General features: G+C 36.4%; 2 protein-coding genes across 2 annotated transcripts in view; both read left to right on the top strand.

Moving 5' to 3' along the window:
- Positions 1–1,987: 1,987 nt before the first annotated feature.
- LOC120427046 (activator of 90 kDa heat shock protein ATPase homolog 1) lies at positions 1,988–3,877 on the top strand. The gene is made up of 3 exons (XM_039591877.2): positions 1,988–3,024; positions 3,089–3,224; positions 3,289–3,877. The coding sequence occupies exons 1-3, from the start codon at positions 2,267–2,269 to the stop codon at positions 3,421–3,423; spliced, it is 1,029 nt and encodes a 342-aa protein (XP_039447811.1). The 5' UTR covers positions 1,988–2,266; the 3' UTR covers positions 3,424–3,877.
- Positions 3,878–21,781: 17,904 nt separating this feature from the next.
- LOC120427044 (muscarinic acetylcholine receptor DM1) overlaps positions 21,782–27,070 on the top strand; it is a 212,466-nt gene continuing 207,177 nt past the window's right edge. The window contains exon 1 of the mRNA XM_039591876.2: positions 21,782–22,396. The gene's annotated coding sequence lies outside the window, so the exon portion shown is untranslated. The remainder of the gene's footprint in view (positions 22,397–27,070) is intronic.

Genomic DNA, 27,070 nt, shown 5'->3' with positions numbered 1-27,070 from the left:
TCTTCAAAGATGGTTTCTCGTTAGAAAATCTGTCTCCCAAAACAAGGACTGTTTTTTCGTGTTTGTCAAAACACATTCGCAAGAGGACGTATCTGGGCCGGAGTTGGTGGACGTCGCAGACCCGGACTCGGAACGAGAACTCCTGCAAATGGCTGCGGGATCGCGATTGACCACGATCTAATGGAACGGGACGGTTCGATCTGCAACCGATCAGACACCACACGGCCATTGTTTAAGCAACTATCCTACATTACCAAGAACCATCTCATTTTCCAAACTGCACTCTTGCGGCGGAGGAAGAGGAAACACACCTTGACTTGACTTTCTCTGCATCGTCACCACCTTCCCCGGCCACCGATTCCACGGGTTTTGTTCGGTTTTCTGGAACGACGTCGTAACCGGTGAAATTTGTTTTGTTTTGATTTGATTTCAACTGACATTTCAACTCACCAAGGTTTTTAAAGGCATGGTGGGATTTCGTTAATATATTGACGAAATGTCGATATGCTGACCAATTATTTTAATGCGTTGGTAATGTATTGACCGATCTGTCCGTCCCCTAGCTTTTTAATGAATAATGTATGTGCATGTTGACAGTATTATGCGCAGGGTGTTGTAGTTCCCCGTTTCGCCGCTGACATCAGTTAGGCAGCACAGTTTTGTCCCCTGGTCGGTAAATGAGTGGCAATTGGGTCCTAAAATGAAGCTTAGAATGCTGATATTATTGTTTACAGCGATAAAGCTTATTTTTCTGAGTACAATGACCCTTTGTACGACAACAAAGAGTTTAAAATGGATTTTTATATCAATTATGAAAAATAAACCTCGCGGTCCTTCTTGACAGAAAAGGTCCTACTTGACAGCTCTTTCCAAGGGGACCATAGTTGATCCATCGAAAAAATGTTGTCTTGTCAACTTTTTTTTGCATTAAAATAAATAAAATTGATCAGAAATGGTTTTTAAGCGTGTTTTCAATCGTTGTGCATCAAAATTTACATAGGGCTTTAGGACCCTATTCTACCTATCTCTATTCTATGATTTAATATAATAATAATATAATTGAACAACTGATAGCTGTCAAAAGCTTGTAACTACGTGCTTGGAAATCATCGAACAATCATTGAAGTGTAAATATCAGTTTGACAACCAGTTTTTACGTTTGAGTTTCGAATACGTTCGAATTAGCGAGTATTCGAATGAGCGGACATTCGATGTAGCAAAATTCGAATTAACGAATCTGCTCTGTATTTGGGTTCACTCAAAGTCAGAAGTATCCCTCAAAAGGGTACTTTCAATCCTCAAAAAGGATACTTTCTATCCTTTTTTAAAGTTCACCCGGCGTCACCCTTTTAAAAGGGTGTGTCAAATTCAGTACATTTTCGATACCTTTTTAAAGGGTGACGACGGGTGAACTTGAAAAAAGGATAATTTTTACTTTGAGTGTTCCGCTCCTCGATCAACCCTCTCCTATAGAGGAGAAAAGCAACTCGCGACATAATTTTGAGGCTAGGAATTTTGACAGGTTTGATTTTCATAAAGTATTCGCCTCCTTTTCTCTCCCACATAAAAACTGGGGACAAGGTAGCTGTCAAACTTGAGTTCATTTCTGACGTTACAATTTTCTACTCTATAAGAGGAGAAAAGCAACTCGCGACAAAATTTTGAGGCTAGGAATTTTGACAGGTATAATTTTCATAAAGTATTCGCCTCCATTTCTCTCCCACTGAAAAACTGGGGACAATGTAGCTGTCAAACTAGGCCAAACTGTTAAAGTCACTCACAAAATTAACTTTGAGTGATTTGAGTTCATTTCTGACGTCACGATTTTCTCCTCTATAAGAGGAGAAAATCGTGACGTCAGAAATGAACTCAAATCACTCAAAGTGCTGCTATGAAAAATACTACCCGTCACGATGGCCATATTTTTCCCACCGGACTCACAACTGTCAGCGCGGTTGCTGCCTGCTTGTTTGACTTTTCCATCGATTCTCGCGAATGTTGCCGAACAGTCTAGAAAATAACCATTCCTCGGCAAGAAATCCCTTATTGCGGCCTCATTTAGCTGGTGATTTGCGAAGAGAAAAGAACTTTTGTGTGTGATTAATTAGTTGGAGTTTAATTTGTTTTAGTAAGAAAAGTAAAAGATTTATATAAGTTAATTTGAAGAAGAAAAAGCCTTGCGGGGCGAATCGCGCTAACCTCAAACTCGCACCAGACGAAAGATTTTTTTTCGGGAAGTTTTTCACCGCCTGCTTGCCTCCGCAAAATGGCCAAATGGGGCGAAGGCGATCCCCGGTGGATCGTGGAGGAGCGTCCGGACGCGACCAACGTAAACAACTGGCACTGGACGGAGAAGAACGCCACACCTTGGTCCAAGGACAAGCTGAAGCTGCTGCTGCAGGACTTTGTGGTGGCCGGTTCCGGCCAGGAGGCCAAAGTGGTCGAGATTGAAAAGATGGACGGCGAGGCCACGGCCAACAACCGGAAGGGAAAGTTGATCTTCTTCTACGAGTGGAACATCGTGCTCAAGTGGAAGGGCGTGTGCGACGACGAGGACGTCACCGGAAAAGTCACCATTCCGAACCTGTCCGAGGAGAACGACATTGACGAGGTCGAGCTGACCGTGTCGGTGGACACTTCGAACAACGCCTCCGAGAAGCTGAAGCTGTTCATGTACAACATTGGCCGGGACAAGATCCGGAAACAGCTGGACACGTACGTCAAGCAGCTGAAGCAGGACTTTGCCAAGGGGCTGATCCTGCCGAAAAAGGGCGAGGAAGGTTCCGCCGTCAAGCCGGACAAGGAAACCGTGTTCGCCAGCGGCTTCAACAAGCAAAAGATCGAACTGCAAACGGTGACGAGCGAGCCCAAAGCCGTCGGCGTCAAGCTGGACGTCAAGACGTTGGACGTGCAGGAACGGTTTCAGTGCCGGGCGAACGAACTGTACGACGCGCTGACGCGGCAGGACATGGTGACGGCATTTACGCGGGGTCACGTTAAGCTGGACCTATTCAAGGGGGGAGAGTGAGTTGAACTTGTTGGTAACGTCCCGTTTTTGAGAGACTAACAGTTTCGAAATAATTCGCAGGTTCGTGCTGTTTGGCGGAAACGTCACCGGCAAGTACGGGGAAATTGTGCCGAACAAAAAGATCGTTCAGACCTGGCGGTTGAAGCAGTGGCCCTCCGGGCACTTTTCCAACGTTGTGATGGAGCTGGAGGAGCGGGTGAGTTGGGGGATTCATCATGCAACACAAATTACCTTGCAATTAACAATTTATTTCCCACCAGGAGGACCACACCGTGCTCAAGCTCACCCAGACGTTGATTCCGGCGGCCGAGTTCGAGGCGACCAAGGCCAACTGGAGCCGCTACTACTGGGACAGTATTCGGTCGGCGTTCGGGTTTGGCAGTTTTCTGTACTAACGCAAGACGGTGACACAACAGCGCAGAACAACAAAAACCAACCAAGCCTCTCCCTCTCGTAAATTGCAGTGCAGTTCTGAGTGTCACAAATGTCGAGTTACTTTTAAACGCGAAGCTTACAGTAATCGAAAGCCTAAAAAATACACATAGAACGACACATTAACTCTTTTGCTGATTTTGAATTGCGACTACTTTGCCTGTTAGTGTTGTATTTCTTTCTTACCAAAACAAATAAAAAAGCATCGTTTAAAAGTGCCGGCATCTTCGGATAGCAACTCAGAGAAAAGAAAAGTATAAATTACGAGCGGCAGGAACATTTCCTTAGCGAGACGAGACGCGATAGTTTACACTCACACACACAATTACTTTCTTTACTTTAATTGATATAACACATAGGGACGACCTTAGCGAAGCGGTTGAAATAAACTTAAATTAGAGCAAAACCAAAAAAAAAGAGTTTTGAATTGTTTAAATTTGAAAGAAAAACTCCAAATACCTAACTAAAAATGTTACCGAACAATCGAACAAATCAGATCAGACCTACGCTCCGAATTACCGATCCTGGTCCGTGTCGATTAGCACCTGGAGATCACGCGGCTCATTCCGGACAAAAGAAGATCAACGCCGAAAAGTCGCAAACGATCACACGCAAGCGCAGCCCCGAAGAGAGGCGTCGGTGTGGGCCGCCCTGGATAAGAAGCTGACTTTTGCAAAGCACATCAAGAATCCCACTTGGACATCAACTCGAAGCTGCTGCTCTACACGACGGGGTTGTGACGATTTTCACATTCCTTGAAAAATTTCAAAATGTTTAAAATGTGCTCTAAAATATTTCAAAAATCTTTTTGCCTTCCTCACCTCAATGAGGAAAGGCTATAAAATCACTCGAAGTATGAACTTCTTTATTAGACCTCGTAGACCCACCTTCACGTATACCTATCGACTCAGAATCAAATTCTGAACAAATGTCTGTGCGTGTGTCTGGATGTGAGTCCGTGCACCGAAAAATATGCACACGATTATCTCCGGATTGGCTGAACCGATTTTGACCGTTTTGGTCTCATTCGATCCGTCTTGGGGTCCCACAAGACCCTAGTTAATATTATGAAGTTTTGTAAAGTACTTCAAAAGTTATGCTAAAAAAACGATTTCGAATAAAGTCCGGAAGTAAAAAGGGTGGTTTTTGTAAGAAAACCCGTCATGCTATACATTTTTAGAAAGGTATTTAGAAGACCTTTCCAACGAGCCCAAAACGTTGAAGATCTGAAACCCCTATCAAAAGTTATAAGCACTTAAGTGTTATTTATGCACTTTTTGGAGGCCGGATCTCAAATATTTTGATGAAAACGTTGTCCGGATCTATCATGCGACCTGTCTTTGTATAGGTAATCAAAAGACCTTTCCAATGAGCCCAAAACGTTGAAGATCTGACAACCCTATCAAAAGTTATAAGCGCTTAAGTGTTATTTATACACATTTTTTAGGCTGGATCTCAGATATTTTGATAAAAAATAAGTCTTATTTATACTCTTTTTCGAGGCTCTGTAGTGTATTAACTTTATGAATGTAAGGAAGGCACCACCCACCTAAAGGTGGATTAAGCAACGTTTTTTAAAGGCAAAATGAAATTTCAATTCCAGAGTTTTTTTTGAAAAGGACCAATAAACTATTGTCTTTCATATGTTTATAGGACCTAATAAAAAAAAACTCTTGAATTTCAATGTGTGTTTTTATTAGAATTGAGCAGTTCTGTTCCAGGATGTTACATTTGCAATTCAGAGATTTGGAGAACCTTTCAACTGAGATCAATTCATAAGCCTTTGCAGGGAGGGCACAACATGTTTCTAAGTTTAGATTTTGCTCTTTTAGGGAAAATTAATTTTGAGAAAAATGCAAAATGAAATTTGCAATCGAAAAGCCCTTATTTATTTTCTTGGTAAAACAGACCATTTTAAGAATGTTTCAGTTTGTAATTCCAGGCAGAAATAATATATTTTAGATCTTAAAAAAAGATTTTCAAATAAAGGCCAATAGGAAAACACTACAATTCCATGCAATGCTCTATCACGGCAGTTATTTGTTAATTGACAGGGTTGCCAGGTCAAAATTGAAAAAAAATCTGACCAAGTACCGATAAAAAATCTGAAAAAATCTGAATCACAAAAATCTAATTATTACACCAACCAACAAAATTTCAAAAAACATTCGGCCCTGTCTAAATTTGTTTGAAATATTCAAAGTGCACGTGTTTCTGAGGACACCAAACTTCATTCTAACCCTCGAGTTGAGCATGCACAGTCATTTTTGTCAATTTTTGTAGGTCAGTGTTATGTATGGGGGAAAGATGTTCCATATTGGCAGAAATTATAAAATCTCTCGAAATCTGTCAAAATCTGGCACAGATAATAACAAATCTTCATGCTCATAACCATTACTTACCACGCTCATGGCGCGATGCATTTTGCCTAAAAAATTAACAAGCACATCGTCCCATGTTTACCTGATACCAAGCGTCAGGTACACAGAAAAAAAAAGTTGAATTTTGGAATGTTGAAAATTTGGTAGGTTGAATATTACCTCTTTATTTGTGTAATATTTCATAAAAAATGTGTAAAAATGTGAACCTGATGAATATTCATCAAAAACTGATGAAAATTCATCATTTTCTGGGGTAAAATTTATCATTTATTTTGCCACAAAATCTGTCACCATTTCCTGATGAATATTACCATCATTTTTTTTTCTGTGTACGTTTTATTCACATTTCCACTCAAAATGCATCAAAATGTATGGCCACCCTTGGTTTAGGGCTTTATAATGGATTTAGACCAACTGTAAGGCAAGGGTCTTATAAAGGACGTCAAATAACATCACCACACTGAAAACGACGTTTGAATTCATTGTATTTTTCGAATTATGAGCAAAAATGTAAATTTATTGACAAAACCACGAAAATGTTGTTTATTTCGAGGTTCTTTAATAAACTTTCTCGAAAGTTAGATTGTTTGAAAAAGTTTATTCAATGTTTATAATGTTACCAGGAGCTATTACGAAGGTAATCAAACAACAACGGAACTTTCAAATCATTTAGAGGCTTGGTGGTGGAAGTGTTAAACAAAAATCCACTTGGGGGCAGAATGGGCCTCCCTTATCCTGCCTTACGAAAACAATCAAAGTTATGTAATTTGGATTAAATGGATTATTTCACTCCTGGTATCTTCACAAATCACGTTTGATGCAACATTAGTTGATTTTTTGATTGTTTTGACGATTATTTGTGAAAAAGTGTCTTATTTCGACATAATTACACTATTTTCAAAAAAAAAAATTGTTTTGTTAAGTGACTATTTTTATAAAAGTAATCAAACTTCATTGAAACTATGTTGGAAAGGTTACTTGAGTCATTTATTATCTCCCTTCAACGTTTTATTAGAAAAAATGGCTTGTTTTCTAAGGTGGCCCATTCTGCCCCACAGGGTGGTCCATTCTGCCCCGCACCCTGGAAAAGAAGTCGTTTTTTTTTAAATTGCATAAACAATAGTTTTTAGCTAAAAATTTTCATCAACCAAGTATACAACATTGAGGGGCACATCCCAAACCATAAGCCAACAACCCTGAATTCATAAATTTGTATGTTTTTCTATGGTTTTTGGCGCATTTTACTTAGGCGAGCCATTCTGCCCCCTGCCCCTATATTCTGAACTGCAAGCTAAAAAAATCGTTACCTATCTCAAGAGATTTCAATTCGCCCAACATTAGAAAAATGGATTCTTATGTAAAATCGTCTGATAAGTTTTCAATTGCGCAAAATGCATCAAAGTTTGATTCCAATAAAAAATCTGATGATGCCATTCATTCAGCGTCCAATTTCCTGTCAAGCTTTCCTCTATCATTTTTTTGTTTCCGAGATATGGCCATTTGAAAAAAGAGGTTTTTTGAAAAAAATGACGAAAATCGCAAAACTTTGGGGCGGTGCCAGAAAAGAAGGGGTGGCCCAATTTGGTTTAACATCGGGATTCTTACATATTTTGATAGTATCAATAGCTCCACCAAATTTGAGCTTGATCAGAAAAAGTCGATTTCAAATTTGTACTTTTTTTGTGTACAGTTGAGGGGCGGAATTACCCGTTTTCCAATATATCGAAATAAAACAATTTCAAAACAAAGCCTTAACTTAAATGTTGGCCCTTTTGAATGTTATGCTTGATTTTGAAATCCGGATTTTTCTCATTCAAGAGATTAAAGAATTTCACAGAGATTTCTTTTGTACATTGCAAATCGGACAAATAGTTGCCGAGGATCGTCGGTTGAAAAATTAATGCTTATCTAGATTTTTAAGCGAAGATGGCGTTACGAATGGTAACTATTTTTCTTAAGTTGAAACTAATAGAAAATTGATGAATTTCGAGCCAAATCGAGGAAAAATCTTGAAATTTCGATTTGTTTAAAGGAAAACATAAGCGTTCAAAATCTTTAAAAAAAGTATAATAATTTAAATTACTAGGCATGGTATTAACATTTTAATGACCAGTTGTTTTGCAATCATTTTTTTGAAAATATCTAAGTAATGACGATTTTTTTTTCGCGGAAGGCGACATATACTTTGAAAAATAATTGCCACGGCTTTAATGGCGAAGAAAATGTAAGTTGTAACCAGCTTTAATTTCCGTAATAATTTCCAGCTGAGTGCTTAATCCAGTTCCATTATCGGATTTTCCACTTCCGGGCACGTTCCCCAACCTTAATCATCCATTCTTCCCGATAAATGAAGATTATTCTGTGTGCATCACTTCACTTGTCACCATGGTCTTGGCCTATACCGAGTCTAACGAGTCGTGACGAGAGAAGAACGGTCATTTTTACATTTCTGCGCGCAAATCATCCTTTCCTTGTTCGTGTCTCTCGGATTTCCTACTTTTCTCTAGTCCTTTCTTCCAAATCACCTTTTAAACCCTACCTTCCCTCCCCTAAGGTTGCAGTTTCCTGTCCGTTTGCTCCTTTAGTGTCGATTTTTAAGGCATCGTGTCGTTTCCTCAAAGCAAGAAGGTGTGAAGAATTCACTGTGCAAAGGTTTCCTTTTCTATGCGGCCACGTGTACTTTTACCTTGCGGGCCAATAGCACGTGTTCTTTTGCCCATTGTGTGTCGGAGGCAAGGTGACGGATGATAGGCCCTCGCTCGTTGCGATGCATAATTTTTGAATAAAGCCTTTTCCGGCGGATGTCTTTCTGCACTTTGCCTACCTTTAACTTTTTTTTTAGGTTTCATGCGAGGAAAATCTAAAGCAGAAAGAGCTTTAAAACTAGCTTCAATTTGAAAGGGGGAAAATCTCACTAGAAAAGGATTAGGACAAAAATAAAGAACAGACTTCTCCGGAAAAGCTAATATTTTTCACGTCTCGGAATTATGCTCCATAACTCAAGCAGGATCAGTCAATATTTTCCCCTCACAAATTGGCTTTGATTTTTTTTCGACAGCCATGCGTCTTCGCACGTGTGAGGCTGACACACACGTGTGTCGTGTGTGTGTATGGTGTTTGTTTATTTTCTGGTGGCGAGATAAGCGAATAAAATATTGATGAAAATGAAAGTTGTTGTTGACGGTGTGCAAATAAATGTGTGCAATAGCTATTTGGTCGGTGGCACGATGATCTGAAATATGGGTTGGCAAATGTTTGGAAGAGTTGAGCCGTAACTTACGACTAGTCGAACGATTTATATAATATTTATGCGATTGATCGATACTCTACCAATTTGTACGAAAAGTTTAATAAAATTTATATTTCAATTTTCAGCTACACATCTGATTTATTGTATTCAAGGTACAGTCTAAACTCGATTATCCGATGGTTTGAATAGGACTTTTTCGTATTTTCTAAAGATTTAGTAATTTTCAATCATCAAATTTGAAATCTGTAACCCCATTTTAGTCAAATTTGCATAGGTTACTGCCTATTTAATCACAGAATGATTTTTTAAAACATTTCATCACCGCCACATTGGTTCAGATTTAAATTTATTAAATCACTTTAGCGTAGTCAAGCTCGACATCAAAAATAAGATAAGGAAAAAAATGATTCGATTATTTAAAGTGAAATTTTTCCAAGGCCTTCGGATAATCGACTCTGGACTGTAAGACTTAAAAAACATGAAAAATAACATTTATCTTGATCTGTTTTCTATATAATTGATATTTTTTCATGTCTTATTTTCGATTTTATCAAAAATTTTGGAGCAATATTCAAACGATTCTCATGTTGCTAAAAACATAAATAAACAAGTAAATTAACCAAGAATCCAAGCTTAAACAATTTTTTCGATGAAAGAATAAAGTTTCTGAATAAAAAATCATATGAAATATCAATAACATTCCCAATTTTCTTATCCTTGAGAATTATTTAAGGAGGTTAGAGGGAGGTTTAACAAATATTTGCAATTGACTTGCAGGTGCACTGCAACCAAAGAAGTTGTTGTCCTCTTATTCCAGAATTGTCAAACTTATGGACCCAATTCTGCAACAATCTGGTTGTACTAAGCTTGCGCCATGTTTTTGAGACCGGAAATGGAATAAAAAAATATAAATAAAGCGGCTTTAAAAATATGGCATGTTTTGTTCTCTAAAACATATCCGAAAATAAAAAATTAAATCAAAAAATGTGTTATTGAGCAATTTACATTTTGGTGACAAAAAAATAATGAAAATAGCAGCAATTTTTTTTACCGTGTATCTATTTTTTTACAAAGTCCTTACTAATACTCACAACTCTACTGAAGACAACAATTCAATCAATATATTTCTTCGCAAGATACACTCAACCCCCGGTGGTTGGTCACTTTTTCGTCTAACACTTTTTTAGTTTGTACCCCGTTGGTTGGTCAAAGTCAAACTGAAAAGTGACGAACTGTCACTTTTTACACGGCGCTCACGCACACTATCAAAACAAACGTTTAGTAGTGTGTGTGAACGCCGTGTAAAAGGGGTGTCAAACTAAAACGTGACCCCGTTCGTTTGACAACAGTTGGTGTCAAACCATCGGGGTTTGAGTGTAATGCAATTTTCATGCCTTAACCAACAGATCAGGTGATACAACAACTTTGTAAAAAAAATCCATGGTCTGGTTTGTGTTGATGGATGATTGATACTTTTGTGACTGAGGACATTCGATGTTGAACAAATTAAATGAAAATAAAAAATGGTTTTTAATTTGTATTTTTACATATTTTTTTGTAAAACAATTTTTAAAAAGGTGATTTATACTTGGAAAAACCAAAAAAAAAATGTTTAAGGGTGCACAGTAACCAAGGAAGTTGTTGTCTTCTTATTCAAAAACTGACAAACTTACGGACCCAATCCTGCAACAACGTGATTGTAAAAATAGGCAAATTTTGTTGTAAATCGCTTTGTAGACAGTACTTTAGGGGATGAATAAATTTTTTTATCGATAATTCCCGTAGTTTCAAAAATACTAAAATATCTGTAAAAAAATCTAGGTGCAAAAGCTCTGGTTGATGTGCACCGTTAAATAAACTGCTACCAAAATTATAAATTGTTGCAAAGACATTTCTCAACAATCATTCCTCCCATATCCATAATATTTCAATAAATTTTGGTCAGCCTGAATCAGATGTTACGTACTCAATTCGTAACCCAAATGACATGAGTTTGAATCCAGAGTTGGGCGTTTTATAAGTGCAAAAAAAGTTAAAAATGTTGCGTCATGCCTCTCCAACGATATGGAATACTTATATTTTTGCTGTCTTGAAAGTTTTCCACTTTAGTAAATTTGAACATTTCAATAAGTTGGATTTTTAGCAAAATATCTATTTCGTATCTGGAGTTTTCATGAAAAGGTCCAATAAACCAAATTTTCAGTTTTTGCTTTTTGGGTGTTTTTAATACCCCTGACTCAAGGCGGTTTCAAAAACACCCAAAAAGCAAAAACTGGAAATTTGGTTTATTGGACCTTTTTTTACAATTGCAATTAAGAAAATGCAACGTTTTCATCTCATTTTCAGTTTTACTCAATTGTTTAAACATATTTAAATTAGAATATTGTGCTATCTGATTTATTATATTCAAGGTACAGTCGATTATTCAAAGTTTCGATTTTCCGAAGGTTTGTATGTGATTTTTCTTCGTGTTTTTGAGATTTGATTCTTTTTAACATTAAATTTGGAATCTGTAACCCCATTTAAGTCAAATTTGCAAAGTTGATATTAAATCGCAGAATGCATTTTTCATCACCGTGGGTCATTCCACCTGAAGTGTGCAAGAAAAAATGCAAATTTGAAAATTACCATCTCCGATTCTGCTCAAATTTGGCAGAGCTGTTGAGACTATCAAAACATGCAAAAATACCGAATTTCATCCAAATCGGACCACCCCCTCAAATTTTGTACCCTCCCAAAAAAACGACTTTTTGGCGATTTTTGAGCAAAACCCCTATCTTCAAACGACGATAACTCAGGAACCACAAATCTTAGAGGGTCGGACTTAGACTCAATTTTGAAGAAAATTGGACGTAGAATCCATTTCCGTGATCAAAATTTAGATTAAAATATGTTTTCTACCTGTATTTCGCAATTGAAAACTTTAAATGGCCGTATCTCAAAACAGCCCTGTTTATTTTTTGAATTTGACCTCACCATCGTATTCCCCGTCCGATTTTGCATAAGAATCACTTATCGACAGAAAGGAATATGTTTCGTTCCAGAGATATCGAATTTTAAAGTTTTGAGTATTTGAGATTACCTAAATTAGCTACACTCGCCGCCTCTACTAGAAGCACTCGGGCGCGCTGATCAATAAGGGGTCGTGCATAAACCACGTGGCCTTTTTTTGGAGAATTTTTGACCCCCCCCTCCCCCCTCATGGTTTTTCGTGGTTTCACGCCAACCCCCCCCCCCCCCCTATATGGCCACGTGGCTTTTTCCTCCCAGGTGAAAAATCTTTAAAAAAAAACAAAATAAGTATAGATTTCAAAAATGTTTATCCACAAATGATGTACCGTCAGTGGTGGTGACTTTTGGTCAAAAAACGATATTACTGTTGTTATTTTAACACAATAAAAACATTTCAAATTATATCGAAATAAATAATGTTGGGGAATGCTCCAAAATTTTCCCAGAATATGGCTAGTATAATCACACCGATCATAAATGCCAATCGTTTTAAAATTAACTCAAACTCACCCTTTAGAGGGGGTGACATTGGGTCAAATAGAAAACATTTTAATTTGTGTAGGTGCTGTAACACCATTAAAACCAATTTAATCATATATATAAAAAAAACAGAAATTCACTTAAAAGTGTGAAAAAAGTATGATATCACAAAGTTTAAGGTAAATAATAACAGTATAACAATTTATTGAAATGGCACAGAAAGTAAAAAATACTCTCAACAAAACAAGCAACTAAGTAAAACATATGTATTCAAAATTATGGAATTGCAGTGCAATTAATTGCATCCAGAATACATATGCTTTAAGAATAAAAGCTATTTTGATATATAAACAGCATTCATGATTTAATTTAAATGCGCTTTTAAATATTTTCTTAAAATCGAAATTAATTAAATAGAAAAGTTTTGTTTCAAGAAAAAAATATTTTCATTTTATTTTAAGGAAAATATCTAGTTATGAAAGCTCCTAGTTAATATTTTAATTAAGCATGATTGATTCCAATGATTCAGTGTGTCCAAAAAAGTCGAGCTGTTTATTTTTTTTTCTCCATACAAGAATCAGAGACAGGGACAATCATTCAATATTACGACCTTTTGAAATGTCAGTCTTAATTTTATTTTTGAAAATATTGATTTCGAAAAGATCGGAAAATTTCACGAAAGTTTTATTTTTAAACATTGAAAATCGCACCATTAGTTGCTGAGATATCGACATAAGAAAATTATGGGTTGTTTGGGTAGTAAACATCCATTTTTCTGTTTTAAAATCTTTGCATGGCAATATCTCAGCAACAAAGCAACAAAGAATTTTCTCAGCATATCAAAAAATTTTTTTTTTCAAAATTGGGCAAACATGGGCACTAAATTTTTTAAATTAATAACTGCAACTATTTTTAAAAAAAAGTTACCTAAAAATAGCTATAACTTGAAAACGGTGCACTTTATGAAAATTTCACTAATGTACTTTTAGATTGCAAATTCAGTTTTACATCGAAAAATAAAATTGAATTTATGTTGCGGTCAATATTTCGATTTTTTTCAGTCAGTATTGATTCAAAAATTCATAACTCAAACAACGATTTTTTGCCCGTTCTGGAAATTTCTGAAAAGTTGGCAAAATTAAAAAAAAATAAAAATAGTGTTTTTTTTGCAAATCATGTTTTAGAGATGGTAGTAAATTACCATTTATCATTTTTTTCAGTGTAGTCCTTATCCATACCTACAACTTTGCCGAAGACACCAAATCGACCAAAAATTTCTTCAAAAGATACAGATTTTTTAATTTTCATTGCTTCCAAATTTGTATGGAAAACTATATGGACAAACTAATGTTGCAAAATGGCTTGGGCACCAAAAAAGGTTTCAGACGGATTAAAAAAATCAAAAATTAAAATTTAAGAATAAAGACCGATTTTGTATAGAATTGCTCGAAAATCGATTTCGTGTCTTTGGAAAAGTTGTAGACAACGCGCTAAAAATCATTCTTTTAGTCATGGACATCCAAATTGTTTAAGTCTTAGTCTTACTTTAAATTGATTTTGCTATCGACTACGTGTTTTGATAAATTTAAAAAAGATTGAGCTAAAATTTGGAATTTATTTTACATTTTTTTTCAGTTGTTTAAATAAGCAATTATCTACGATTTAAGATTTTTGATCCAACTTTTGGTTGCTGAAATATTACTTCAAAATAAATACAAAAAAAATATTGAATAAGTTAATTTTTCAATCTTTTCAATATCTTTGAAATTATTAAAACTGGGACGCCCAACGCATGTCCAATAAACACGGATGCCAAAGCCTCCCTAAAACGTTGGAACGGTAACTTCAACTCACAGGTTTTCGGGCTTGTCTACGCGGATTTTCGGGTGATTTTTTTTACTAGAGCAAACAAAAGTTGGAACGACGTTTTTGATCGCATAAATTACAGATTTGATCAAATCGAGTTCTGCAAAGTTTAAGGATCATCTAGACATCCTTATAATTCACTCAAAAAAAAAAATGTCCCGGTTGGTTGAGTTATGCCCGAGAACCAGCGAGTTGAAAATACCGTTCCATCTTTTTTAAGGAGTTTTATTTATGTTGATCTTTAACGGCATTGTATTGAAATTTATTTCACAAATTGATATCGGCATTTAAAAATTAAGTGACTCTTTAAAACTAAAATTATTTTAATGTGTCTATATATTTGAGTGGTTTTATCTCAAATATGAAGTTGAGGGTACAGTATATTTTCTCAGCTTAAAGAAAAACTAATATTTTCAGGAAAGGGCACCTTTGGCCCCTATTTTTTTAAATCTTTAAGTTAATTGAGAAACAAAAACAATGTTTGCTTGAAGCTCGTTTTTTTTCTCTAAAAATCTAAAATGTTTGCCCATGTTTCTCTTTGGCTCAAGAAATGGTCCCTATTAACATAAAAAAATACTAAAAATAAATACCTACAACTTTGACGATGGATAGTAAACGTGTATTTTATGAAATGTTATGTAATATAACAATCCGAATTGTGTCACCCATGAAATAAGGAATATATTTTAGACCAAAATATTCATCAAATTTTTTGGTGAATCTTGGATACTGTCACTTTATTTTTTAACAGCTTTGCAAGACGTAGTTACATGAGTATTAAAAAGTGTACATTCAATAACAGGCTCAAAGTATTGATATGAATCTGCCGAAATATATAATTCAATATTGAATTGGAAAATATTAAGACATTAAAATATAAGTAATAATTTTAAACACAATAATTGTATGGTTTTGAAGTGTAACAAAAACTGTATGCATAAAAGTAAATTCAAAGCGCGTATTTTTTTGATTTTTTTAAGAAAAGATTTTTTTTTAAAGGCCACGTGGTCAGCCGTCGACCCCCCCCCCTCCCCCCCATGGCTTTTCATGGTTTTTTTCGGTCGGATTTCGGACCCCCCCCCCCCCCCTAAGGAGACCACGTGGTTTATGCACGACCCCTAACTGCTACCTGGTTATTTATTGAAATAAGATTTCATCCAAAATAATCATTAGTACACAGTAAAAAATAATGTAAATTTGGAAGCTGTAATTTTGGAAGGTTGAATATTACCTCTTTTATGATGTAATTTTACCTTAATTTAGACTGAAAAAGTGACATTACACCAGAAAAGTGGTAAAATTACTCATTTCCAGAGGTAAAATTACAACTTTTTTCTGACATAAAAGATGTACCCCTTCCCAGATGTAATATTACCATGATTTTTTTTTTCTGTGTAAATTAGGCAAAAATGTAATGTACACCACTGTAGGAAACTGCTGTATACGGTGAATTTGTGTGCTAGCCCACAGTACAAAGCAAGAACGACACGCAATACAGGGCAGAATGGAATTCCCGCAGAGCTAGCAGGAAATTGTAATTGATCTTGTAACTTAAGAAAAAGTGTACGATACATTATCGTGATAAAAATTATGAATAAACATTAATAAAACTCTCGTGAAGCATGATTAAGGAGGAGGATTTCTGGAAAGTATAAAACTGGAAAAAGGTAAGAAAATCACAACGATTATTCTGATTTAATATCTAGTTGTGTTATTATTCAGTTGTGTTCATTTCGACACCGTCCGAACAATAATCTTTTTTTTGTTTATCAATCATTTCGAAATGTTGGAAGACGATACAGCTGCTATCCACATGTATCAGAAGTATATGGTATTGCTTTTGAAATTAAATGTACTAGAATTGAAAAAAAAAATCATCAATTATTCTGATGAAACACATTATAAAAATCGGTTTAATATGATCAATCTTCAAACCCTAAGGCAGAATTTGGGGTTTTTGCTGAATGGCACTATTTCGCTACCGCACATGGCAAAAGCTCTAGAACCCATGAGAATTATTTCATCTACTACAGCCAGCTCTACATTTGTTCTCGTTTCAAATAAAAGAAGAAATAAAAGAAATAATTTGAGAAAGTGGCAAGAAATGAGGAATTAGGAAAAATATGAAAATAATAGAATAATGATAAATTTTCGAAAATTGTATTGTAAAAACTCTGTAGCATTTGCAAATAAATATTAAAAGTTCAAATTTTACTTAATATGGTTCAATGACACTGAGATCAGGAAAAATAGTGCATTAAAAATTACCCAATAAATATTCCTTAAACAAAAAATAGATTGTTCAAGGTATTGATTATCTCAAAATCGTATAAAATTGAAAAAAATAATTCATCTTACAGAACACCAGGTAGTTATTATTGATCAGCACGACTGAGTGCTTCTAGCAGATGCGGCGAGTGTAGATATTATAGGTAATTTCAAATACTTAAAACTTTAAAATTCGATATCTCTGGAACGAAAAATATTCCTTTCTGTCGATAAGTGATTCTTATGTAAAATTGGACGGGGAATACGATGGTGAGGTCAAATTTAAAAAATAAATTGGGCTGTTTTGAGATACGGCCATTTAAAGTTTTCAATTGCGCAATACAGGTAGAAAACATATTTTAATCTAAATTTTGATCACGGAAATGGATTCTACGTCCAATTTCCTTCAAAATTGAGTCTAAGTCCGACCCTCTAAGATTTGTGGTTCCTGAGTTATCGTCGTTTGAAGATAGGGGTTTTGCTCAAAAATCGCCAAAAAGTCGTTTTTTTGGGAGGGTACAAAATATGAGGGGGTGGTCCGATTTGGATGAAATTCGGGATTTTTGCATGTTTTGATAGTCTTAACAGCTCTGCCAAATTTGAGCAGAATCGGAGATGGTAATTTTCAAATGGTGTTCCGCTTCAGGTGGAATGACCCGTATAGTTTAGGGGTCAAGCTTGATTTCAAAAAAAAAAGACAAAAAAAAGAATCAATTATTCGTAGTGAAATTTTTTGAAGGCCTTCGGATAATCGACTCTGGACTGTATAGCAGCGATGAAATAATCATCATCAAAAGAAAATCATTGGAAGTTCATCAAGAGAAAAAATCCGATGGGAGCATGTCTCTCCTCTCTCGCGCATGAAAGATCGGTGAAAGGAATCTAAAAAAAATCATCATCTTGATTATTCGGCGGAACATCTTTTTCACCACTACACTTGCAAGTGTAACGTTACACGTCGAAAAATGACCTGTCACATTTTGTAGATGGGCAATGTGTGTAAACAAAGTGAAATAAATATTTTTAAGTGGTGCTGACAAGAAAATTCACAAAAAATCATCAGCAGATTGATTTTCTTGGAGAAGTTCGGGAGCGATTTTCTTTTGCGTGATTTGCCTCTTCTCTCTTTCGTGAAGAAAAGTTCGCAAGCGAAAATGTTTTTTTGGTGATTATTCCATCCCTGCTGTATAGACACAAAAAAAAACAACAAAAATTTAACATTTATTTTGACCTGTATTTAGAGGGTGACGAGCGGGAATTCCCGGGAAAAATTTCCCGGGAAATCGACCATTTTTGGACCTCTCGATTCCCGGGAAATTCGGTCGAGACTCCCGGGAAATTTAAAACTTATAAAAATTGAAGCAAAATTATATAAACTAATCAAGAATTATTTGAAAAATTCAAAATTGTTTGGAACATTGGATGTCTAATATTCGATGTTCAAATTCAAATAAACCAATGCTTCTCTAATCTTCCTATTCATATTTTTTTTTATTTTTTAAATTTTAACTTGTCAAATATTCCAATAACTATAATCGAGAGAAGCCAAAAAAATGAGGACCCCAAAATTTACCTTAAAACATACTCTGCAGTTACACCCCAGAAATGAAATTTAATGTTTTCTTTTTGTAAATCCAGAGTGTTTATAGGGTGTTGTGAAAAAAACTCTAGAAATATTATTTTTATTTATAATTTCTAAGAGGTAAAAGCTTTTTCAAGATAAGTTCAAATTCCATATCTTCTCTCGAGCATAGCAATTCTCATATTTTTTTTAAATTCTAAGTACCTAAGTTAATTTTCAAGGTAATTTCTTTTTTTGATGTCGAAGCGATGTCATTTTATGTTTCACGTCAACTTCAATATTAAACTCTGGAGCGGTAATCTTTGTAAAGTTAAGGTTCGCCAATTGTGAATACTCCGGTTTTCCTGATAACTGTAAATATATCTTCAATTAAAATTTACAGTTGACCTTAAAAAGGATGAAAAAAATTTAAATTGTTGTTTTGAGTCGTTATTTATCATATTCAAAAATCTCGATACTGGGAAATTATATATTAGCTATGTTTTTACTTCACAAAAATTGAATAATAAGAAGTTCATGGAACAAGTTTGTGAAACATTTGAAAAGTCACTCATTGCGAATAATAATTCGTAAACATTTTAAAACAATTATAGTAAACTGTATAGTTCCTCAACATTATGAGGATACTTAATTTAACGAATAAATAACGAATTTAATACTTTTCTTTTTAAATTTTGCCGCTATTGGCATAGTAAAAAAAACCTCCCGGGTCCCGGGAATTCCCGGGAAATGGCCAAATTCAACTCTCGATTCCCGGGAAATTGAAAATCTCGAGAATCGTCACCCTCTACCTGTATTCTATAATTGATATTTGTTCATGACTTATTTTCGATTTATGAAAAATTTTGGAGCAAAATTCACACGGTTCTCCTGTTGCCAAACACATAAATTAACGAAGAATCCAAGCTTGAATAAATTTTTCGATTATAGAATAAAGTTTCTGAATAAAATATCATCTAAAATATCAATGAGATTCCCAATTTTCTTATCCTTAAGAATTATTTAAGGTGGTGGGAAAGAGGTTTTACAAATATTTTCAATTGCCTTAAAGGTGCACTGCAACCAAAAAAGTTGTTGTCTTCTTATTTCAGAATTGTCAAACTAACGGACCCAACTCTGCAACAATCTGGCTGTACTAAGCTTGCAAAAGAGTTATTGGTATGTGAAATGTGTTGATCTTAAGAAAAAAAATCTTGGATAGGCAACATGCACCATGTTTTTGAGACCGGAAATGGAATTTAAAAAAACGGCTGTAACTCAGAAACGGTACACTTTATCAAAAAATCTCAAAAGTTCTTTTCGAATGCAGATTTGATTTAACATTAAACAAAAAATAATATTTTTTTTTGCCGAAGCCATGCCATTAAATATTGCATTTTTTGTTCTCTAAAACATATACAAAATTAAATGAATTAAAAATTGTGATTTGAGTTATTCACATTTTAGTGATAAAAAAAAATAGCAGCAATTTTTTTTACCGTGTATCTATTTTTTCACAAAAACCTCACTTATACTTACAACTTTACTGAAGACAACAAATCAATCAATCATATTTCTTCGCAAGATACAGATTTTGGAATATTTATATATAATTTTTTTTTATGGACAGCTGTCAAATTTGTATGTATAGCTGTAAGACGAACTGATGACAAAATATGTCTTCTTTGGTCACAGGGAAGGTACCCACAAAACTTTAGGCAAATAAAAAATAAAACGCATATAAAAAAAATATAAAAATGTTGTTTTCATAGTGAATTGTTCTAGAACAATTTTGAGATAATAATTTTTTTTATGAAAAATCAAATTTTAATAAATTTTGATAAAACTTGAAACTCAAATTTATATAAATTTCATCAAAAGCTCGTAAACTAAGTTTAACAAACATTTAATTGTATGTTTTTAAAATGAAGCAAAAGGAACTTCACTATTGATCAATTTGAAATTTGACGTAATTAATTTAATTTGCTCACATTTAGGCTGAAAATTGTACGCAACACAGTGAAACACCTCGGCTATTAGAATAACAATTCGTCGCCTGTGTGCTATCTTGTGACACATCTGATGTAAAATATGACGTGTCACAAGATAGCACACAAGCGACGAATTGTCAACTACCGTCATCAGGGGTGACATTGGGTCCGGGGGTGAGATTGGGTCATACAAATTTCAGCATTTTTGTATGACCCAAATTTCAGCATTTTTGTATGACCCAATCTCACCCCCCAGACCCAATTTCACCCCTGATGACGGTACTTTCTAAGCACATTAAAAAAAACTTTTTGAAAAAACGTACATCCAAATTGTGTGATTCAGCTAAAAAAAATAAAAATATAAATCATCAGAAAAGTCTTTCCGGTTGAATATTATTCCAAAAATACATTGAAATTTTATCAATGTCCCCGGTTTACAATACTTTGAAAACTGGGATTGAACCCAGGCCAACTGGGGTTAGAGGCAACTACGCTAAGCAATACACCGTCGGACCCGGCTTTAATTAATTTAAATTAAAAACATAAACGGAAATTCAAGTACAGTGCTTTTAAAATCATAATATTTTAAATATTTCCTTACAATACGAGTTTTTAATATTTTAAGTAGTTTTATATGAATAATGAGTGGGTCTCGTGGCGCAGGGGTAGCGGCTTCGGCTGCCGATCCCGATGATGCTATGAGACGCGGGTTCGATTCCCGCCTTATCCACTGAGCTTCTATCGGATGGTGAAGTAAAACGTCGGTCCCGGTTTCTCCTGTCTCGTCAGAGGCGCTGGAGCAGAAATCCCACGTTAGAGGAAGGCCATGCCCCGGGGGGCGTAGTGCCAATAGTTTCATATGAATAATATATGATAGCTCTTCCAACCCATCTCCCAAATCGGTTCACAATTTACGATTATCTATACCCAAACTCAACTCCACCTCTACCGGCATCGCATCATCAATATTCTTCGTTAAAATTTATCCACTCCGTCTGCAACTTATCAATCAGCTCAGCAGTTCATCCCGACGAAGGATAGCCGGGAAAGTCCTCGCCCTCACCTAGCTCCTTCTCACCTGCTCACCACCTCTCACCATCCCATCACTTACGCACCAGATGACGACGGCGATGATGATGAGAGCGAAATCCGCACGACACGCGACCTCTCTCCTCTTCGCAAGCAAAACACGTGAGAAAACGCTCACAACTCGAAGCGGTGAGTCGTGAGGGGAGTTTTCCCTCACCCGCTCACTTCTCACCGGGTGAGAGAGCGTGCTTCTCTCGCACTCTGAGAGAGAGAATTGACGCGCGTGCGTGACGCGCCCCGATTTCAGAACCTACTTCGCCGAGCGCGAGAGAGAGATGAGAAGGGATGCTGTGTGTGTGGATGCTGGGAAGCCCGCGTGGTCCAGTGAGTGAGAGTTGTGGACTTTGGTGGGAGCAAAAGGGACGACCACGACGGGTTGTTACTGGCGCGAGCGAACTACTTTCGATTAGTCCCGGACGAGACTTGGTTCAGAACTCCTGTGGCCAGGATCCGTACGGCGCGGTACGAGTGAGGTTTTTTGTGTCAGGCTGCTACAGCTGCTGCTGTTACACACTATTCGGAGTAGGGGTAGTTGTAGTACTCCAGGTGATACGGAAGAACTGCAAGTCCGGGATTCCGGGGAATTCGGACTTCGAAGAAGTGATTACAGAATCGAAGCCCCAGCGCTGAATTGTGATGAATTCCAGGCGATACAGAAGAAGCTGAGCTGAGGATAGCTGGAAAAAGCAAAGGAAGCTGCAGGACGGGACTACGGCTACGGATGATGAGTTGATGTGATGTGTGCTGAGCCCGGGTGTGGTACACGGGAGGAGTAAAGTGTGGGACGTGAAGCTGCTGCTTAGGGTCTCCAGTGAATGTTTAATGTAGTGGAAGCGACGAAAAGGAGAAGTTTGTGCGATTCGTGTGTGGGACCAGTGTGCAGATAAGTGTTGTGAGGATTTAAACCCGCAGAAGGTTCCAAATCGCTGCGAGAGAAACAAGCTGACGAAGCTGAAGCTATAATCAAGCTCAACCCCCCTGTGGATTACCGTACAGAAGAAGGACTCCCCGAAGAACGTCAAGCGGACGGAAACTTCTGTAAGTTCGTAACCTCCCCTTGCGAAACTCGATAAAAATGGATAATTTATGGACGGCGCCATCAACGCCAAGTCGGTAGTCACCACTAGAAGGTCGGAGATTCTCGCACCTTCTTTACCTTGACCCCGATTTGTGAACCTTTTCTGTTCGAACTCGAACTCGGATGTCTTTTGGCTGGCGATGCTGCTCCTATACGGGGGTAGTCTTCTTTTTGCATGACGGCGGCAGCCAGCATCGGCTGCTGCTGGTTTGTGCGGTTCAATAACTTTTTGAGGGCTCTCTGGAGTGTGTGTGGTGAGGAGAACGGGGAGCCTGTTTTTTTTTTTTGCAATTTCTCGCTGTACTCGTCAAGGCAAACGAAAAGGGAGCCGGGAGGTGCAGGGGTTGTTAAGCTGTCTAGGCAAAATTATTACTGTTGGTGTTTGAAAACTACAGATTTGTATCCTAACATTATGCTTAAAGACGTTCTTAATCAAGAAAACTTACGGAAAGATGTTCAAAGTTGAACCACCATGCGTTTCCATTGATCGAATTGAGCTTGTATTGTTACATGGAGACGCACGGTTGTTTTGATTTTTAAGCTCTGGGACGATTTTTTTGTCTTTCATTAATTTTTTTTGCCAAATTTAGTTTCCAAGCATTACACCTAACAGTTTATACGAGTTAATATGGCTTCAAAAACAAACACGTTCTCAATTGCGATTCCTAAACTAGGTGTCCGAAGGCTTGATTGTTGAGGCAATTGCAAACCTCTTTTTGCACCTAAGCTTCCATCCACCCCGGGATTCGAACTGACGCTACTAAATGCTGCTAAAACATTTAAAAATCTATTTTCGTAATTAAAAGACGCAACTTTTGGTTACCAGACATGTATAGGTCATCGCTAAAATTTTGAAGTTATCGCAGTTTTAGTGAAAAAAGTTGATTTTTTGCCAATTTCGTTATTCTCCGGATTTTGCGCGCAGCGCGTCAAAAAACACGGATTTTATTTTCATATCTCGGAATCCTGTTAATGAACTCCTCCCATTTTTGAGTATGTTATGTAAAAATGTCCGGGAAATCCGATAAAAATATTTCCAGACATAGGCTGTTTGATCCAGACACTGTCAAAACGGCATTTTAAAGTTTCATACGCCCTTTTCATATGTTAGGTTAGATTTTTGAAACTTCTTACTATTTTTCTTTAAAAGGCCAACTTATCACCTTTCATTTGCGTATAAAACAATTCAAATCGGTTAAAATGGCGAGGAGTTATGATTTTTCGAAAAAAGTGGTTTTTGCGAAAATCGACGAAAATGGCAATTTTTCAGACCACCCTAACACGCCGTAGGTCACCCTAATGGCCAAACAAAAAAATACGGGTCTAATTATTTCAGCCAGGGAAAAAAAAATTTTTTGAGCCCGATCCGAGCACTTTTGTTTTTTCCATGCTGTTTTCGTGGGGAATTGCTGCATATTTGATTTTATTTTTGCGAAGGAAAAAATAGGTTTTCTCTACAATCTACATAACCAAAATAGCGAAATTATCTACGAAATCGGCCGATTTCGACCATTTTTGTTTTCTTTTTACATTTTTTATTTTGGCTCTATTTTTGTGGGCGCCTATGCCCAAAAAAGCCATTTTTGTCATTGGTTCACCCATACAAGTCTCCATACAATTTTTAAAGCTTTCAATACAAAAATGGTACGTTAATATTAAAAAATCTGAATCTCAATATGAAATTTGAAACAACCCCCACCCCTTCAAAATCGGCCCGAAAAATCAGGGGGCAGCAAAAAAAAAAAAAATAAAAAATAAAACGTCGACATTTTAATGGAGCATAAAAAAAATCGGCAAGTCTGATATTTGGCACCATGAAAAAAGGGCTCTTTACCAACATTTTGCGGGGTCCGGCGAAATATTTCGTCGATAGGTCTAGAGCAACTTTTTTTTTCGAAGATTTTTTTTCGATTTTATAGGATTTTTCTTAAGAAAAGTCGATGGAAATCGATGGGTTCATGTTCATCTCCATCAAATTTCTTATGAATTGTTCTCAAGAGACTCTAAATTACATATTTGTCCTCAAATAAAATGTCTCAAATAAAAAATACACCGTGAAAACAACTAGAAATGCAGTTTTCTACGATCAAAACCGATTTTGATTTTTTAGATTTGAGGTTTTGGGTGACTCACCACACATAACCTTCGGACGCCTCGAAATGAAAAACTTGCAAAAGAGACCACAAAAGACCCAAAAAAGCAAAGCAATCCACTTTAACGACCCCCGGGTCTTTTGTGGTCTCTGTTGCAAGTTTCTACTCATTTCTAGGCATCCGAAGGTTATGCGTGGTGAGTCACTCAAAACCTCTTTTACGCTGATGGACCGACGTTTTACTTCCCCATCCGATAGAAGGCGTGATCAGGCAAATCTCGTCTCGAAAAATGCCACCGGGTCCGTCCGTCTGGGATTGAACCCAGGCCATACTGGGGTGAGAGGCTACCACGCTAACCACTGCGCCAACGGACCCGGCGTACAAAAGGCCCGGTGGTCGTAAAAGTGGATTTCTTTGCTTTTTTATGTCATTTTAATTTTTATGCCGCAATGTTTTTTTAGGAAAAAAATAGATATTTATTCAAATTTTTTACTTTAATTTTCAATGCAAAATTAAATTTGCAATCAAAAAGTGCAGATTTTTTGATAAAGTCCACCGTATTCAAAATATAGCCACTTAAAGTTTAATTTCAAATTCAAATTCTGGATCGTATCGATTGGAAAATTTTACGAATGTTTCATCAAAGTTAGACTTCATAGTGTTAAATTGAATTGAATACTAAAATTTGCTTTAGATGTTAATCAATTTGATAACAATTTTGATAAAAAATATTGAAAAATAACTCGACCGGTGAAAAATTCATTTTTAAATACTTTTTTTCATTCAAGTGTTGAAACTTTAAACCATGACATATAATTTATATTTTTACATTTGTAATATTTTTGCCCTTCCCCCTTCCAAAGGTCAGAACTTCAGGAGGACATAAATTTCCAAAAAATATTTTCAATGGCCTGGTTGTTAAAAATATTCTATAGATTTTATTAAATGAAAGGGAATTGAAAATCTCTTCCCATTGAATATTTTCAACAGATTTATTTTGTAAATTTAGGCCGTTTGCAAATATGTTATGAAGTTAACGTCTAGAAACTCTGACGGGCAGCAGAAAGAAAACAATTTACGCAAATCAGTATAATTGTCTTTAAATCATTAGTTGTCGAAAAAAATATGTTTCAACGAATTTATTATTTTATGAGCATGAGCATGAGCATGAGAGATCACCCATGGTTGCCCCTCCGTTGCTGAACAGAACCGTAATATCCTTTCAGCACTACTGATTATAGGCTTCGACGATCTAGTGGTGTTTCTCTTATCAACAGCATGTATGAATGCGCTGAAAAGATAAAACAACATGATTGCTAATGCTAGATCAGTTGCGAATAGGTAACAGTCATTGGCCACCAACGGCGCCCGCCATGTCAGTTTGTAGACCTCGATTTTAAGGGACGGGAATGTTAGTTAGCGCAGGTTGCTACTAGGGCAGCTGATTTACTCTGTGCTTACACCCCACAAGCGCCAAGAACCTGAAAATTTGTTAGTATGATAGGGTGCTTGGTCAGGATTCATCATAGAAGATGATGATGCGACCTAAAATCATAGTGTTTGTTGAAAGGTTTTATATATTATTCTCAAGGCAAACAATCGGATGCTGCGGATGAGACATTTCCCGTTTATCTGTTGTTAAATTTTAAATGAAATGGTTTCATCTTAGACAGCCGGCTGTGGAAAGATAAAGCCAAATAATGTTTATTTATAGAATGAGGTGTTAAACGCAATGCAGCAATGATAGCGTAGTCTGATTTTTAATCATATAACCATTTAATTCATAAATTTGTTACGGAAACGACGCTACGAACTCAACCATCAAGTGCCTTCCGATCTTCTTTCTGTTAGCTAGATGAGGTATTGATTATCGTTGCCTCTCGAGCTACGATGCTATGGAGAGGGCTTAACACACAAACAACCGACGTCGAGCCCTCCGAGCTACGGAGCTATGGGAAGGTCTTTTCAACACAAAAAAAGACTCGCACACCACACAACGTTCTTGATGAATCAAAATATTATTTTACGCGATAAAACTAACGAACTCAACCGTCAAATTGCCTTCCAACCAGCGATGATGAAGAAAGGGCACTTTGCACACAAACACAACCACCCGCTTGCACTGACGGAACATTACACACAAACAGCCACACAAAAGAGACGAAAATTATCGCGAAAAAACAGGACTGCGCGTCCCCAGAAGCACTGAACTTATGACGGCATTATTCAATTATACTGACCAATCACCCCATGCACACAAACAGCCACACAAAAGAGACGAAAATAATCGCGAAAAAACAGGACTGCGCGTCCCCAGAAGCAATGAACTTATCCTCTGTTTCAACGAATTTATTATTTTATGGTGAAAAACTATCGACGCAGTAAAAAAATGTTTTCAGTTGATCGCGATCTAATTTTTTTTTCAAAATGAATTTAGAAAACAAAAATTTGATAAGGGATCATCCATAAAAAACGGGAGACACAAACTTAAAAAAAAAATGTACCAGCCTAATCATTTGAAAGCAGATGTCCTTAATTAAG

This window comes from Culex pipiens, chromosome 2, assembly GCF_016801865.2.
Source record: "Culex pipiens pallens isolate TS chromosome 2, TS_CPP_V2, whole genome shotgun sequence".
In the NCBI taxonomy this organism is placed as follows: domain Eukaryota; kingdom Metazoa; phylum Arthropoda; class Insecta; order Diptera; family Culicidae; genus Culex; species Culex pipiens.
This window is presented reverse-complemented; position numbering and strand designations above follow the sequence as displayed.